Here is a 16719-nt window from a genome sequence, read left to right as displayed (position 1 = left end):
TTATGAATGACATCAGATATTGGAAATAGCATGAGGAAGAAGTCTGATGTAAGTGTGCAACATGTATGGTCTCTCATACAAACACACTTTTTCAACATGTAATATTTTTCTATGGAAGGACAAGGAGGTAATTTGAGGTAAACACAAGTCCTTCTTGGAATATGAGTGCTGCAGCAATATTGTGTTGGTAGATCAGTCATGTAATATAAAGAGTTTTCTTCACAGTGTAACATCTTTGAAGCTTGGGGATAATGCAAGGTTTTGGTGCAATTACCCTAATATATTCTGAAATGCTTGGAAGGAATGTGTTGTTTTGTCTACTGGACGAAAAGCACTTTGATTAATCATTTTATAATGGGCAATATCCATCAAGCAATACCTATATCCATCGATCACTGAATTCAAAGTCCAGAGTGCTCACCATGGAACCACAAATCAGTGCGAGAGGATATAGAAATCTATCCATTTCAACTAAAATATCTTTCACTTTTAGCCTGCCATGATCTTAAGATGGACTGAACCAATTATTTATACAGCATGACAACTATCAGGGCTGTAAGCGCTTTTCCTCCTATGTCACATAACCCTGTGTGTGTTGAATTTAACCTCTTTCCTCTCACCATGTAGAAAAATAGCGTTCTTAGTATCAGCATTTCACAGTCAAATTCAAATCAAAGTTTATTCACCATTGTATGACAGTACCAGCTGAAGATGTATTGAGGGGGAAGATCTCACCTTTTCCACCAAGAATGAGAAAAAAACACTTGCATCTTAGCCCTTCCTGCCTTTAATGATAATATGGGTACTTCTTCACTTAGTGATGCATAAAAACATCTAGCTGGTCTCTTTTAAGAATATATCATAGAGTTGTAACATACAGTCTTCCTCTGTCTGATAAAAATATATCAAATAGTATTCTCCCTCTATTGCTAAACATATTTACAAAAGTCAAATTTACTAAGGGGAACAGGGTATGTCTAAAGAATGAAGACATGATGTTAACAACTAGAGTGTGTGTGATGGAGATAGAATAAAAATGGCTGCCATTGTGACAATTAAATACTGATAAAAAAAATGTAAATTCTAAGTACAAACAGAAATAAAGATGAACCATTTATAATATAATTTGAAATATGAGGATAATACATCAGCATGAGTAACTTCGGTTTGTAATTTCTATCAAAGTCAATTTTGCTAAGCTGTGTAATTGATTTGATTTGATAACTGTAAAAAAAAAACATTTTAATTTAAGAAACAACTAGCATCACTGCTGAATGTTTGTCTTTTGAAAATGATTTTTCATGACATAGTTTAAAGGGGCTCATTTTGAGAAACTCCCTCTTGAGGGGACTTAGGGATTTGGGACTTAGCAGACCATTTACATGCACAAAAACACACTACAGGGAAGGGAAAACCCCCAAAAGCATAATATTGCCTCTTTAAGAATATGACGCTAGGAAGCAGCTAAAAAGTTAAATATAACTGACATGTACAAAAATCATTCTAAAAGTATGGTTCTTTACAAACTTTCTCATTAAGACCTTAATTATTGAATCAATAAGAATAAAACATTGTGAAAAATCCCTTATTTTCCTGCTATCAGTTTGTTTGTGTGAAAGTGAATTTTTTCAGTTTCTTGAAGTGATGTACTCCAGGGTGTGTCAGTACACTGTGACATCACTGTTGGCATGGTTACATGTGCACACTTCTCTCCCCACCCTGATTGAGATCGTAAAACAAACTTAAAAGTTCAAACTACCCTTAAGTTACCCTTGAACTCTGTCTAAATCTGCTAATGGGGTTGAAATGGACCTTGAGATAAGATTTCCCTTAAAAACTACTTTTATGCAGATAAATTATTCTAATGTAACTCAGGCTTTCTGAACTGAATCCTGTTTTCCCATTATGTCAATGATCAATTCTCTCCACTGGCTACTGAACACAAGCTTCAACATTCACGTTTTTGTGTAGATGATCATTCCTTAACTAAGTAATCATACAAAGGCAGCATTACAATTAAATGAGAAAGACATGATTTTAGATGATTTAACTAAATTGATTCTTGATAATAAAGGGAAAACTGGTTTCAGGTTGAAAATGTGGTGTTTTAACGTAAAACACAATCCTTTAAAACTGCAACCTTGAGAACAATCAGAGCTAGTTCGGCTCCCATTAGGCGTCCAACTCTGGGTTTTGTGTGTGGATACACAGACGCGTATAAACCACACATGTTCCTTGTCCATGATGTCATTTTTTACGTAGAAAGCCAAGAACAGACAGGCGCGTAGTCCAAACTTTGGCTCTTCTCTCATTCACACTGACACACACACTGTCCAGAAGCAATGCTAGATGAAGCTGGATGTCTGACTGAGGCAGGCAGACGAGTCTCTTCCTGTTCAGATGGAGGTCAGTGAGTCTCAGTACTCCACGGTAATTGCTTTGGTCTTGAGGTATTCCAAGAGAGCATCCTCTCCTGTGGATCAGAACAGCAAAACAAAAATCACTGCACTGATTCGAGAACAGTTCAACCAAACAAGGTGTTCATTTGACTGACTTTTAGAGGTGGAAATAACTAGTATTTGAATCTAGAAAGAGTATTTAAAATATTTGTTTTTCTTTTAAGCCTTTTGGTCTTTTTATCCAGTGTGGGGAAACACTGGTCTAAGTTGTGATTTAATCAATTTCTCGCTTTGATGGGAGAACTATTGTCGCCACCTTAAGGTTGTTATTGGACATGATGCATAAACAACTTGATTATTCTAAATAGTCATAATGACAGTGATTAATTAGTCAATTTAAGACAGTAACACAACTTTCTAATCTTCCAACCCCACGTCTCTACTCACCGAGGTCTTTTCCGAAGCCAGACTGCTTAAAGCCTCCGAAAGGGGAAGCCACGTCGGTCTTGTTGTAGGTGTTGACGAAAACCGTCCCAGCATCCAGCCGCTCGCTCACGTACATGGCCTTGTTGATGTCGCGTGTGAAGACGCCTGACGCCAGGCCGTACTCTGTGTCGTTGGCTCTCCGCAGCACGCCGTCCACATCGCTGTAGAGAGGTAACCGGTTAGAGGCAACCCTGCAGCAACCAGGGTGAGACACTCTTTTTCTCACACATCTCAAGACTCACCCTTCTTTGAATTTGGACACCACCATGATGGGGCCGAAGGACTCCTCTTTAGCAATGAACATGTGGTCCTCCACACCAGTGAACACAGTGGGCTCCATGAAGAAACCTGAAGGAACACGACCACTGGATGATAAGCTAATGCTAACATGATGCTAAACTTCAACAGAGAAGACCGAAAACAAGAACAGACAGCTTAAACGAAAACAAATTCAAACAAATTCAACAAGTGAAAAACTTAAACATCTAAAATAAAAACCTGTCTGTAATGTTTATAAAATGTACGATACATTTTCTCCTCGCTATACAAAAAAATCAGAGTTGTCACAGTAAATACGGCTAAAGCTAACTGTTACTAAACATACACCTGTGTGTGTGTGTAAATGCGACCTGACTGTAAAGAAAATGAACCACAGACATTTTGCTGTTGTTCATAATGTGTAGAAGCCAATTGCCTGAGGGAGGCTGTGTGTTTTACCTGGCCTGTCCACCCGTTTGCCCCCATACACCAGCGTAGCCCCCTCCTTCAGTCCGACCTCGCAGTACTCCAGCAGCTTGTCCATGTGGGCTTTGTGATTCTGTGGGCCCTGGTCTGTGGAACGATCCAGAGGGTCTCCGATCTTCATCTTCTTGAGCTCTTCCACCTTAGAGGGAAATGGTGGAGAAATACAGAAGATATTTTTCTGACTCATAATGATGTTTTTGTATCTTCTGCTCAACTTGACACAATCAAACTGCTTTATGGGAAGTGACAGAGGGTGTGTCAGTGTTTGGCAGAGGTGGGAGTAAATCTTACATGTGCAAGTCATGAGCAAGTCTCAAGTCTTAACCTACAAGTCTCAAGCAAGTCCCAAGTCACTGTGGTGAGAGTCAAGCAAGTCAAGTCATTGCTCAGGTCAAGCAAGTCACAAGTCCAACGAAATTTTGATGAATAACCCCAGCTTCCACATTTAAATCAGTTAAAATGTTGTGGTTATGAAAAGTTTTGTTTTATTTTCAACATAAACAGCAATGGAGAGTGGGGCGCTGAAATGATAACGCTATAAGTTCTAATAGGGCTCTAAAATGAAAACAGGAGTACAACACAATTGTTTTAAATCAACATGTTGAGCCTCCTGCCCTGGCTCCCCTTCAGCAGGGTCACAGCATTCCTCCATGGTCTGTCCAAGGTGCTCCCACCTGACACTGTCTCATTGTTTTCCTAACTGTGTCTATGCACAAACAAATATTGCATCAAAGCCAATACAACGGAATAGTGTATTAATAATAGTGTATAATAATAATAATGTACCAGAGCGCATGATATGTGTTTGTGTGCAGACAGTGCGACATTAAGATTAAACACATTTCTTTCATTTGGGAACAACCACATATACATATGGAGTTGGACAGATGCGTGTAAATTACTGTTCATGGTAATTTGAAAACAAATGCCGTTGTCGGACACACATAAACACACCAAACATACACACACAGAGCTGAGCAGAGCACAAACACACACACACACATGCGCCTTAGTGACCGGACATCTCCTTCATAAAACGAGAAATAGGGGGATTAATCGGGCAGTTCGATGTGTGTAGAGGTGTGTGTGGTTAAACGTAGCAGCCTGCGGTCGCTCTTTAGCTGTTCTAATGAAAGTCAACAGTGAAGGCGTTGCGTAAAAGGCACAGCTCTTTGCGCGCTGGTGCTGCACTTCTCAGAAGCGGAGTTCCACGTCCCGCTGCCTCCTGGTGCTGTAGCGATTTCAAGAAGTGGATGAGAGTCCGAGTTTGAAATATATCTAAAATAATGTATGCACTGCCATTTCCCAACATAAACATTACAGTCTGCAATGAAACGGTTGTCTCCTGTGTGCTCCACTTCCTACTTGGCGCTCCGGTAACTTTCTCGTACGAACGAGATACAGTATATATATATTTTTTTCATTGCCCTAAAAACAAATGCAAATATTTTTATTTTCAAAAGTAAAGTCGTTTCGAGTCATCTGTCTCAAGTCATGAATAGCAAGTCAAAGTCAAGTCAAGTCTTTTATCAATGTTAGTCAAGCAAGTCTCAAGTCCAAAAATATGCGACTCGAGTCCCCCACCTCTGGTGTTTGGCTTACTCACCACTCGGCTGATGTACTCATCGTGAATGGACTCCTCCACAAACAGACGTCCAGCAGCAATGCAGTTCTCTCCCTTGTTGAAATAAACCGAGCTCATACCCTGTGGAGCAGCACACACACAGACAGAATTAAGAGCAAGGCATTTGACGCAGAGTTTATGGCTGGTTCCTGAGCTCACTGAAAGACCTTGACACTCTCTCACTAGGCTCTCACCATGCGAACAGCCTTGTCCATGTCACAGTCACTGAAGATGATGAGGGGCGACTTCCCTCCCAGCTCCAGAGACACCTTCTTCAGGTTACTGAGCGCACAGCTGCGACAGGAAATCAAAGAAAAAAGAGGCATGAAGTTTTACCAAATCCAGTAACAATGTTTGAGTCTGAGTAATTAAGTTTCAGGTCATACCTCTTCATGATCTGTTTGCCGATGGGTGTTGAGCCAGTGAAGCCAAGCTTGCGGATGTCTGGGTGGTCAGACAAGCGCTGTCCCACCATACCACCTTGTAGAGAGAAAAGGGTTAGGAGAAAAGATGATGGTTCAATGAGGGAATTTCCAAAGTTAAAGATAAAAGTATCAAAGTAAGGTGATCATTTGAGTTATTCCTATTCTCTCCCTGTCACAATAGGGTGTCACAGAAAACAGCACAAGGTATCGAAGGTAAGCTGTATATCCTTATGTAAAAGTGGTAATTGTCAACAAATCGCATACAATTACTATAGACCAACAATTTGTCCGTCCATCCCTTGATATTGTCTGATAAATCTATAAATAAGTACAAATAAACAGTTAAATTCTTTAGTTTGTAAAACTGATGGAAACTAAATGCTTCATTTATTTTCCGGGGACTATTTTCATGGATGGATTCATCCACATTTGGTGCTCTAGTGAGCATTTCTGGCAGCTTATGAAAGAACATATGCTTCATGGACAGAGGACTAAAATATCAGGTTTTGGATTTAGGATTTGGAAACACATTAATTGTTGCTTTTGGACTTTTTGTTTAATCCGATGCACGTAAACTTAAAAATTTGCATTTTATAAAACGTGTGCGCTGTTGATTTATGATTTTTTGTCTATATGTGTATTTGAGATTATGACATGAAGGACACAGATGATTGATAAATAAATAAACACATTTTTTAGACTATGTGAAACCTGTATTTGTATTCATACCTGAGCCGGGCAAAATGTTAATGACTCCTTTTGGAATACCAGCTTTCGCTGACAGCTCAGCAAACTTCAGTGCCGTCAATGGAGTGACCTAAAAAATATTTAGAGAGATGTTTGAGACACAACCTCCTCTGAGACCACAGTAAGTAGTTCAACCTTGGTCAGTGCTTTGTCTTAAAAAAGGTGAATGTACCTAAAAATGAAACAGTTGGTGTACTAAAACGAGAGTGTGTGTTCTCACCTGTGCAGGTTTAAGAACAAGTGTGTTTCCTGCTGCGAGGCAGGCAGCACTCTTCCACGCCAGCATCATGAGAGGGTAGTTCCATGGGATGATAATGGCACACACACTGACGCAGAAACAACACACACATACCTCTGTAAATACATTCATTATATTTAAATAATACAGGGCAGCATTAAGTCAATTTAGAGCATTTACCCGATAGGTTCTCTCTTAGTGAAGGTCAGATTGCGATTGGGCCTCGCTTGGTTGATGGGGATCGTCTTGCCCTAAAACAAAGAACCACACGCACCTCTGATATTAAAATCAGTGTTTATCAATTCTGCACAGTGTGTGTGTGTGTGTGTGTGTGTGTGTGTGTGTGTGTGTGTGTGTGTGTGTGTGTGTGTGTGTGTGTGTGTGTGTGTGTGTGTGTGTGTGTGTGTGTGTGTGTGTGCCTTAATGTTAACCCACGTGGATCTTGTCACACCAGCCAGCGAAGTACCGGAAGGTCTGGATGGACATGCCAACGTGTGTCTTGAGGGCCAGCGTGTACACAGCGCCTGAGTCGATGGACTCGATGGTGGCCAGCTCCTCCTGGTGCTCCTCCATCAGGTCTGCCAGCCTGGAGGAAGTCAAAGGGGACAGTGTGAGGGTTTGTTCTAAAAAGTTATGTTGCACAGGCATAGAATGATACTGCTAATCCAACATTTCACTGCCTGTATCGAAATAGGATATGAGGTAAAGTTAGCGGACTATCTTATTAGCTATCTGACCTATCTATTCTGGAATTATTATTTTTAACTCGTAAGTGTTGAATCCTGCTCTAGAGTCCCTTTGTCTGCTGGTAAAGGTGTTTTGAGAGCACATATGTAATGTACAAGCAGGCCCGTGTTCTTCAGGCTTTGAATAATCAGGATTGATTGCTTATTTATGTAATACAACTTTAGGCCTCTATGTGGAGCTACTCACTTGAAAAGCATAGTTCCTCGGTCTCTGGGGTTCATCCTGCCCCAGGGTCCTTCATAAAAAGCTTCTTTGGCAGCAGCCACAGCCCGGTCCACATCACCCACAGAGGCGTAGGCCACCTTACAGATCACCTGGAGAAAGAAATAATGGTCACACACAGTTTCAAAATAAGAACATGTTCTGTGGGTGTGGGTTCATATGGCCGTATGTCCATGTGACTCACCGATCCATCAGTAGGGTTGATGGTATCGTAGACCTTGCCGTTTTCAGCATCCTCAAAGTTGCCGTTGATAAAACACTGGTATGGCATCTTCAATGTCATGTTGTTTATCTCTTTGGTTGCCTGGGTGCAATACAGCAGTGACATTCCACAATCAGAAGAGTGATGAAAGACATTACAATTTTGAAGACAGTCTGATTTGGAAGCTAAATTAAAGGATCTCACATTTAAATAAATATCAAACTGTTGAACACAGTTCGACTTCACTAAGACATCAAAGTGGGAGACTCACATAGTCGACGACCAACTCTTCTTCCTGGTCCTCTCCCCTTAGCCTGCGGACAAACATCTGGATGAAGTCCTGGAAGGTAGTGGCCATGTACACGTCCTCGGTCTGCATCTGGATGCCGGCACACTTCTGCTTCACCTCCTCAACCAGCCTGGACATAGAGATTTCAGATATATATTTAGCTAAATTAATTGCATTTAAAAAGCGCTTTTCCAGTCTTTATGACCCCTTGAAGGCCTTTTCACAAACAAGTCAGCATTCACCCATTCTTACAGAGACAGAGGCTGCCATACAAGGTGCCATCTGCTAAAAGAAACAAAGGGTCCACTCACACTCTGGTCATTTCTGACTGATTATCGCACTAGCCACGACCCTCACCTGACCACGTCCATGGAGGCGGCTCCGGACTTGAAGAAGTCTGTGGTGTCCTCAACGACGGGGACATTGCTGAGAATACCCTTCCAGATGTTCTGTGACAAAGGAAAGGATTCTAAATCAGCATCGGCTTTGGGTCAAACACCAAGTTAAAACAGTCAAGATTAATATCATCATTAAAGAGACCACAAAACTCCTGCACAGCCACAATCAGCTAAACAAAATCAAACTCCAGTAACTTGCCCTGATCTCCTCTGCTATCTTCTTTTCATCATCAGTCAGCTCCACACTGGAGCTTTCCCCAGAGGAGAAGTATTTCGCAGCAGAGATCATCTTCCCATCTTCAAACTGCAGGTTCTTGACCAGGAGCTGATGAATAAACAGGATGGATCAAATACAGGGGGGTCAACTCATTCTGTAATTGACTTATCAGCTAACAGCGGCATGAGCGTTGCTAAGCTCGCCCAGCGCTTCCTTTGTTTACTCTTAATATTTGTTTTGTCGTACAACAGGTGATAGAGACACTTACAGCTTTCCCATCTGTTCCATACAGCACCAGCCCGTTCTTGGTCACCAGGCCGGGCTGCGATGCCCCCTCGATCTCCAGGGGCTGACCGGCTGGTGCAGACCCCCCCAACATGGACGAGCCATAGAGGGTCACAGTCTAAGGAGGGACATTAAGAGAAGCACTTAAAAAACAATATTTTGTGGGTTTGAGGTCATTATTTACTATATACTGCTGTCCAGCACATGTGTTTAAAGACAAGTTGGTCTTGTAAATTGCGACTCTTATTTCATGTCTGGTGGATAAGACATTCTTTACTTCCTTCATTAGTATTTTTGCTGATAGCATGTTATTTGCAATTTTTTATGAAAAAAAAGTATATTAAAAAAACTAGAAAAAAAATTAACAAGGTGCCAATAGATGATAGACTTGATGACCTTTAATGTCAATGCTATGAAAAGTAATTTACATTTAATTATTAAAAAGAGGATTGAAAAGAAAAGATGCTCTATTAACTGGTTTTATTGATCCCACCCTGTAAAGCTGTGCATTTCAACTCATCCGTAGAATGTCAGAATCATTATCAGCCATCCAAACCTCTGTAAGTCTGACCTTGTGTGTGTGTGTGTGTGTGTGTGTGTGTGTGTGTGTGTGTGTGTGTGTGTGTGTGTGTGTGTGTGTGTGTGTGTGTGTGTGTGTGTGTGTGTGTGTGTGTGTGTGTGTGTGTGTGTGTGTGTGTTTTGCATTTGTGTTCCAGAAAACACACCTGACCATCGATGACAGTGGTTGCTCCGGGGACTTTGTCATGGCCGCGGATCCAGTTGTGGATGGCCTGAGCCGGCTGGGCCATGTTGACCTGAGGGACAGAAAGACACAGCAGTCAAAATGCTGACGACTCAAATTCCTTTTCAGATCAGGTCGTCTACATTTCTGAGAATGAGAGGGAAGCCCAACAGCTGGTGAGAGACACGTGGAAAGCTGATGCTGCACTAAGAATAGCAAATTTTGACACAGTGCCAGCAACGTGGCTATGAGTGACAAATCAGAGAGCAGCTAAGACCGGCCCCACCTCTTTCTTTACTCTTGTAAGATAAACACTAGTCACTCTGTCCCTGGAACACATGTTGGGCCAGCAGTACATTTATATGCAGTTCTCTGAAGCAGCTGTCCAACAGCTAAAAGTAGCAGAATTCATGCTGTGTGTGTAAAACGTGGCACCCTGAGCTTCGGCACAGTAATACCTTTAGATGGAGAGATGTATATAATGTGCCTCATCACTGTTCAGGGAAGTACCTTGCCCAAATGCTTGTGGAATACTACAGTCTCCAAGATTTTTTTGAAAAACTATTTTTTTATTAGAGAACAATCATCAAATTTTTGAGTGATGAGAGAAAAAGGTTTAACAAAAGATAAGTTAGGGTCTAAAGGGTCTTAATGAATATTTGTATTTGACCCCAAAATAACTAGATAAAAATAAATAGATCCAGCTTTTAGAATTCTAAAAATGTCACTCACACATACCAGAACTTTTAACCGACATACGTTGTCTGTAAATCCAGTCATCAATGTAATGCAGCTTTTTAGATTTTTGCTACATTAAGGCAGATCGCTGCAGCAACATAGTGTTGCTCCAATGCATACACTCTAGACAAGGATTCATTTATAAATGTACAAATCTTTGTATTTCAATGTTAAGAACCAGGTGAGAATGTAGGAGCTACTTTAAAGTAATACTTTACCCACAAATGGACAATTTGTATCAATTACTAACCGGTGTTACCTTGAATTTGTGAGAACAAATTTATAGTTTTGTTGTTTTAAAATGCTCTGGGACAGTAACGCCACTTTGCCCAGCTGGTGATCCAGCATGTTGGGAGTGAGAGCTCTCACCTTGGCGTTGGATTTCTTCTGAATGCCTTCATAGGTGGCTCCTTCCTCTGTCTGGGGAATCCGGGGAGCCTTCCCATCAGCAATGAGCTGAACAGACTCCACCTGCACCAGGAAACAGTGTGTTTTATGGGAAAGAGTATGACGATATGTCCCGACTACTTGATAGATTATTATATTTCAAAAAGCCTGTATGTAAATACATGCTGATAACACACTCTTCCTGATAACAGTCCTAATGTGATCAAAAGGATTACTTCATGCAAAAATATTGAATTCTAGATGGTTACCATAGCCTTGATGCCCTCTGGGAAAAGGAAGCGGTTGTAAAGTGTGTCCACAGTGTCGTTGGGTTCCACAGCACACTCCCTCTGCAGCAGGATTGGTCCGGTGTCCAGTCCGTCATCAGCCCAGAACACTGAGAATCCAGCCTTCTTATCACCATGGATCAGGGTCCTTGTAAAACATAAAACACAAAAATCAAATGAAGTTTTACAGAGACTGCAAACAGTGTCTTTAACCAAAGATACTACAGTTTAGCACAATTCAGTTTTCACTACCTGAAACGTGAAATACAGACTCATTTTAAAACTTTGATGACTGTAAAATATTTGGACAGAGCTAATCTAGCAGTTGGCCCCCATAGGCAAGATGCTAGGCTAACCACCTACTGGCTTTAGCTTTAATAATAGTTAATGGACAGACATCACAGAGTAATTACTCTCCTCATCCCACTATATCTTCTGACTTTCAATTCATTTATGCAGCTGGTAGCATGTCACCACTGCCAAACAGTTAAACATGTTGTGTTCTACCGTTGCAAACCAACAGAAGCTATTTATTTAGACAGTGCTAAAAGGAAGCAAGAGGGAGAGATAAGGAAACCAGTTTTTCAGCGGCTTTGGGTCAAACCGAACTGGTTTAAACTTCCTGCTACACAGACAGAAAGCAGCAAACACTGTTTAGCTCCACCCTGAAACCGGAAAACAGAGGGCATGTGAACTATTGACTTTTATTTCTTTGAAGTCCAATTCACAAGCTATTAAAGAGTAAGCTAGCTTGTGTAACTTTTGCGTAGCAGCTGTGTTAAAGCAAACGGGATGGTTACAGGCTAAAATTAAGTTGAGAACTAGAGAAGACTCATAAAGCTATCGCATTTAGCCAGTGATACAATTTCAAATTAGCCAACACAATATCGAATATCGATCAGGGGTTAGTTAAAATTATCTACCGCAGGCTACTGGTCATACCAGAATATTTGTATGCCAAACAATGTGGTATTTAATGTCACTGTTTATGCTATCTGAACATACACATTTTAGCCTGTCTTTTGATTGGAATAATTTATAGCAATCTTTGTCTTTAATTTCATTTTATTAATTGTGTATACATGTATTTTCTCTTTTTGTGTTTATTCGTCTCGATGTTTTTGATAGATAGTCAAAAATGTCCAAGATCTGAAGAGTGTTTTGTAAAAATGTGGATTAAAACTGTATAAAAAGTCAATCTATAACAGCTTCTGGCAGACAAACAATTGCTAACCAATCCAAAAATGGGATACACTGCCATTACAGGCGACCAACCAAAACAAAACATTACATTGTTTTGTATTATGCATTTCTTTAGGTTTAAAAGTTATTGGAAACATTTCTATAATCGAATTTCACAATTCAACAAAACTCCATCTTTTAGTTATATTTGGTTTCAATAAGCGTTTCATTCTGGCCTCACATTGGCTGTGACCATGAGGTTTCTTAACGCTTGTAATACACATATCTGGTGTTCCTGTGTATATTAGCATTTGATAACAGCATGTTGCTACTGTGGCCATTGTCAGGTTATTATCATATGGCTGTTACGGGTTGTAATTAACATGTCTAATGTCTGTTCTTTGATCCCATATGGTTTTACATGTTGGTGCAATTATTCTTGAATTCTTTGACTCTTAAATCAATAGCACAACCTTGTTTTAACTTTCATATGTGTTCATTTCTTACCAGAAGATGATTTTATTGTGGACTTTCCCCAACATAGTAATTTAAAGACAATTTATTATAAAAAAAGTTGATTTACTGATAACCCAGACTTGTTTGCGCCTAACGACTGTTAGGAATGTGAACGTCGCTGTTGTAATTTCTTTACTACTGATCATCTATGTGGGCAGTGAGCCAAAAGCACAGAAAAGCAGTGATACTGTCATGTAGTCAATATTATGTACTGTCTGCTCCCTATTAAACGCCTGCTCGATGTGTGATATCAAAGATATATTATTTTAGGATATTATCACCCACTCTTCCCTCACCCCTTTCCCCTCCCCTCTTCCTCACCAGTTGATGGCCGACGCTCCTCTATGCAGGGGCAGGATGGAGGGGTGGTAGATGATGGAGCCGTGCTTGGGGTCATCGATTACGTTCATGGGGATGAACTGGGAGCAGAAGGGCATGACGTTGAGCTCGGCGCCCACAGCCTTGTACGCTTCCACCACCTCTGGGATGGGCTTCCCCTTGACTCGCCACCGTGGGAACTTGAACACCGGCGTCCCGTCCTTCTCTGCCGCCACCGCTGAAAGAGTAAAGGAGAATTTATAAGTATAGTTCAGAAACCTGAAATAAATTGCAACGGGAAATTTGTAGTTCATGGTTGGAGCCCTAACCCTAAAAGCAATAGTGTTTAAATTGATTTCCTAGCTTCTTTAGAAATAATATCAGCTCATTGGTCAAGCTCTTCTCCACACTTCAGTTTATTTATAATATCTATATAATTGATCAAACTTGCAATGCATTTCACAAGTTAGGACCTTTTTGGAAACTTTGCAGTATTTAAGATATGAGATTTGACAGTCTAAATTGATATTATCAAACACTATAAGATATAGTCTTAACGTTTCAAAATATTGTGGGAAGGTATATCTGTTTTGATATACCATAAGAAATATATAATATTTTTAACAGAACATTCCTAAATGAATATCTTATCAATATCAACATTTTTTTATTATTCTTATCTGTATTTTTATTTTTCATTGCATGAATAGACACTATAGTAGATTGTTCATATCCTAAAGAATCAACCAATACAAACTTACTGCTTGTATAACACAGACAAACGCTTAATATGCATTTTGTGTCTCTAAGTACTTTTTCAGTATTGACCTCCCTCCACTTGTTGTTTAGTAGGCAGGACAGCTTAAAGGTACAGTGAATAAGAAAGGAAATAGTTCAATATTGACTTAAAGTAGGATGGTCAAGAGGCAGCGGAGGATAGCTGCTGCTGAGGATTTTTGCTGGAAAGATTGCATCATATCAAAGAGTGCGGCTCGATTGTAGACTTTTCACCTCAGAGCTGCATCTCCGGGCCACACAGGGCCTCTCCCCACACAGACAATGGAGCCACTATAGCGCAGCTAATGCAGGGTAAAGGCCCGTCTTTGTGCAGGGGCACTGTGGAGCTAACACGCATCTACCTCAGCCACAGCACAGGCCTGCGATGACCCACCGCACACCCAGGACGGAGGATCATCACAGGCCGGCACATCCAACATTTTCTTTCCAATTATTTATAATGCAAACTCAAAGCATTGATTCCTTTCCATGTATTTGTTATCTCTCAATGTCTAATTAAAATGGAACCAGGAGCTATTTATACACAAGGACAAATGTACGTTGGTAATTCTTGTGTTAAATAGGTCTTTATTTGTTATATTGACTATTTACTATTCAGCTATAACTTTGCCAATAAGCAAATAAATGTGTCTGGTTGAAAAACAATGACACATATTGTTTTAAAAGGAATTTAAAGATCCCAATAGAAGAAATGGCTGTGTGCCATTCTAGACTGCACACAGCTGTCACTCTAACCAGTTTTCCAAGAGACTGTTGGCTTTGAGGCGACCGATAGACAGAAACAACACATGGGAGAAAACTCACCCAGCGGGTCTGCCTTGCCATCCTTGTCGGGGACCGTGAACACACCCACCACCTTGTGCCCCTGCTTCCTCAGGTTGCTGTACACCTCCTGGCCGAACGAGCTCTGGCCGATTATAGCTAGTTTCAGCTTATTCTGGTAGTAATTCTGAAGGTAGAGAGAACACAAAAACATTAGTTTCAGCTTCACCCAGTGTTAATCTGCATTAGTTGTCTCATTCAAGCCACAGCGCTTCAATAACTTTGTGTGTTCAAAGAGCTTTTGCTCTGGAGAACAGGATTAACAACACATTTTCTTGAACTCTACTCTAAAAATGTTATGCAACTGTAATTATTCATTGATCCCCTTGACATATAAATCCACTGAATGCACCTTTAATACATGAACTAAAGTTGAGCAATGTCAAACCTTCAGTTATTCATCAAAAGAACCAACACTAAGTTACTGCAAACAACTTCATTACTGGCTACAAAGACTTACTTACTTACTGGTGCTACACAAGTATCATTTAATTTGTAATTTATATGTAAACATATTTTTATTAATCAACTCATTGTTTGGTCTATAAACTTCAGCTTAATGGTTGTATCCGACACACAGTACCACCCCAAAGTTATTAACTTTGTTTGCAATTTACAAAGATTGAAACACATGAAAAACTGTAGTTAAAGGTTTGTTTTTGTTTGCACTTTAAATAAGCAATTAACTCCTTTTAAAAATGGTAATACATTTTTCACCTTATTAGCAAGAAATTCAATGAATTGTCAGCCTTATATAAAACATATATGAGTGCATTTTAAAAGCGTGAACTGAACGAGATAGGGGTGGGATTGAGGGGGGGGCACATTCTTGCCTGTCCCAGGACCCTTCAAATTACGATTCCACCCCTGGCCCAAATGTCATTCAAGCTGTCAAATTTCTCAAAACCAACTCTGAGAAAAGCTATTGGTTGACACACAGTGCACAGCCCTAATCTAGACTGAGAGAAATTCAAGTGGCCCCCTCCAATCTGACTGTGACAGCACATGTGTGAGAGAAGGAGGTTTCAGGTTTCCCATGCTCAGATTAATGGTCCTGTCAAGTACTCGAAGCTGGCATCTGACTTATGATGCATTCAAAGCCATATATTCCAACCAGCACACTGTGGAAATGACAGTGCTACAACCTCAAAGTAATCACAATGAATGGGTAGCTGTTTGCAGCCCAGCATGATCGTATCTAAGCCGCTGTCGGTACAGTGGAGCTATGCTGATGCAACTCCTCCATATCTTGTACAGTAGCAGTGAGAGAGTGGATCGCACAGTAACGTGGCACTGATACACCATCCATGACTCTGTTTTTTTTTAAATATGGTAGCTAATGGAGTGACTATTTACAACGTTACAACTGTGACTCAATGAACCGTAATCAGAGTCGAGCCTGGCTCAGTCCTCTACACTACGACCTGACATGCGTTCAGTATTCACCGGTATGTTTTTATCAATGCAAGTATAACAGGCACCATTCATTCTTTGGTGCAGAATAAGAAGCGTTACTCACGGACGAGGTGGAGAATTTCCTTAAGACTTGACTCGCTTTCCACAACATAATGGCGGTGTTTAGTGTATTATATAAAATATTAAAAATAAAATCCAAATGCTGCAGAATCTGCTGCTGGCCACACACACACCTTCCTCTATATGTGTGTGTGAGTGTGTGGTCAGAGGAGTGGCCGTTGTCAGGGCACGCCACAGCCAGCTTATACTCGACAGCAGCAGCCTGAGTACGTGCATCGTACGTGCGCGTTCACGCGGTGCTTATGTATGTGATGTTTGCCAACGCTTCACCCATGCTATCACCTCCAATGCGCGGTCATGTGTGGGAATGCATAACGTCTTAAAACTGACTGTATTTTCACGAGTTTATAAATGATTACTGCAGAAATGC

General features: G+C 40.6%; 1 protein-coding gene across 1 annotated transcript; it reads right to left on the bottom strand.

Moving 5' to 3' along the window:
• Positions 1 to 660: 660 nt before the first annotated feature.
• On the bottom strand, positions 661 to 16547 carry aldh1l2 (aldehyde dehydrogenase 1 family, member L2). Its single transcript, XM_079655718.1, has 23 exons — positions 16333 to 16547; positions 14796 to 14940; positions 13197 to 13431; positions 11160 to 11325; positions 10873 to 10974; positions 9749 to 9838; positions 9007 to 9141; positions 8721 to 8846; positions 8481 to 8572; positions 8106 to 8253; positions 7817 to 7936; positions 7597 to 7724; positions 7099 to 7249; positions 6844 to 6914; positions 6646 to 6751; positions 6408 to 6495; positions 5640 to 5733; positions 5448 to 5547; positions 5236 to 5334; positions 3603 to 3768; positions 3128 to 3233; positions 2847 to 3046; positions 661 to 2473 (listed from the first exon to the last, which is right to left on the bottom strand). The coding sequence occupies exons 1-23, from the start codon at positions 16378 to 16380 to the stop codon at positions 2418 to 2420; spliced, it is 2772 nt and encodes a 923-aa protein (XP_079511844.1). The 5' UTR covers positions 16381 to 16547; the 3' UTR covers positions 661 to 2417.
• Between the last annotated feature and the right edge of the window lie 172 nt (positions 16548 to 16719).

This window comes from Notothenia rossii (genome assembly GCF_949606895.1).
Source record: "Notothenia rossii genome assembly, chromosome: 10".
Lineage (NCBI taxonomy): Eukaryota > Metazoa > Chordata > Actinopteri > Perciformes > Nototheniidae > Notothenia > Notothenia rossii.
The sequence above is the reverse complement of the archived record's forward strand: the minus strand, read 5'-3'. Positions and strand labels throughout refer to the sequence as shown.

What these genes read in the sequence shown, in the direction of transcription:
- aldh1l2 (XM_079655718.1), bottom strand. Translation starts at nt 16,380, where the DNA reads ATGTTGTGGAAAGCGAGTCAAGTCTTAAGGAAATTCTCCACCTCGTCC. An exon ending in CGAGGAACTATGCTTTTCAA is followed by an intron (nt 7,250 to 7,596) that starts GTGAGTAGCTCC and finishes GACTTCCTCCAG; the next exon opens with GCTGGCAGACCTGATGGAGG. An exon ending in ATGAGTACATCAGCCGAGTG is followed by an intron (nt 3,769 to 5,235) that starts GTGAGTAAGCCA and finishes TTTCCCTCTAAG; the next exon opens with GTGGAAGAGCTCAAGAAGAT.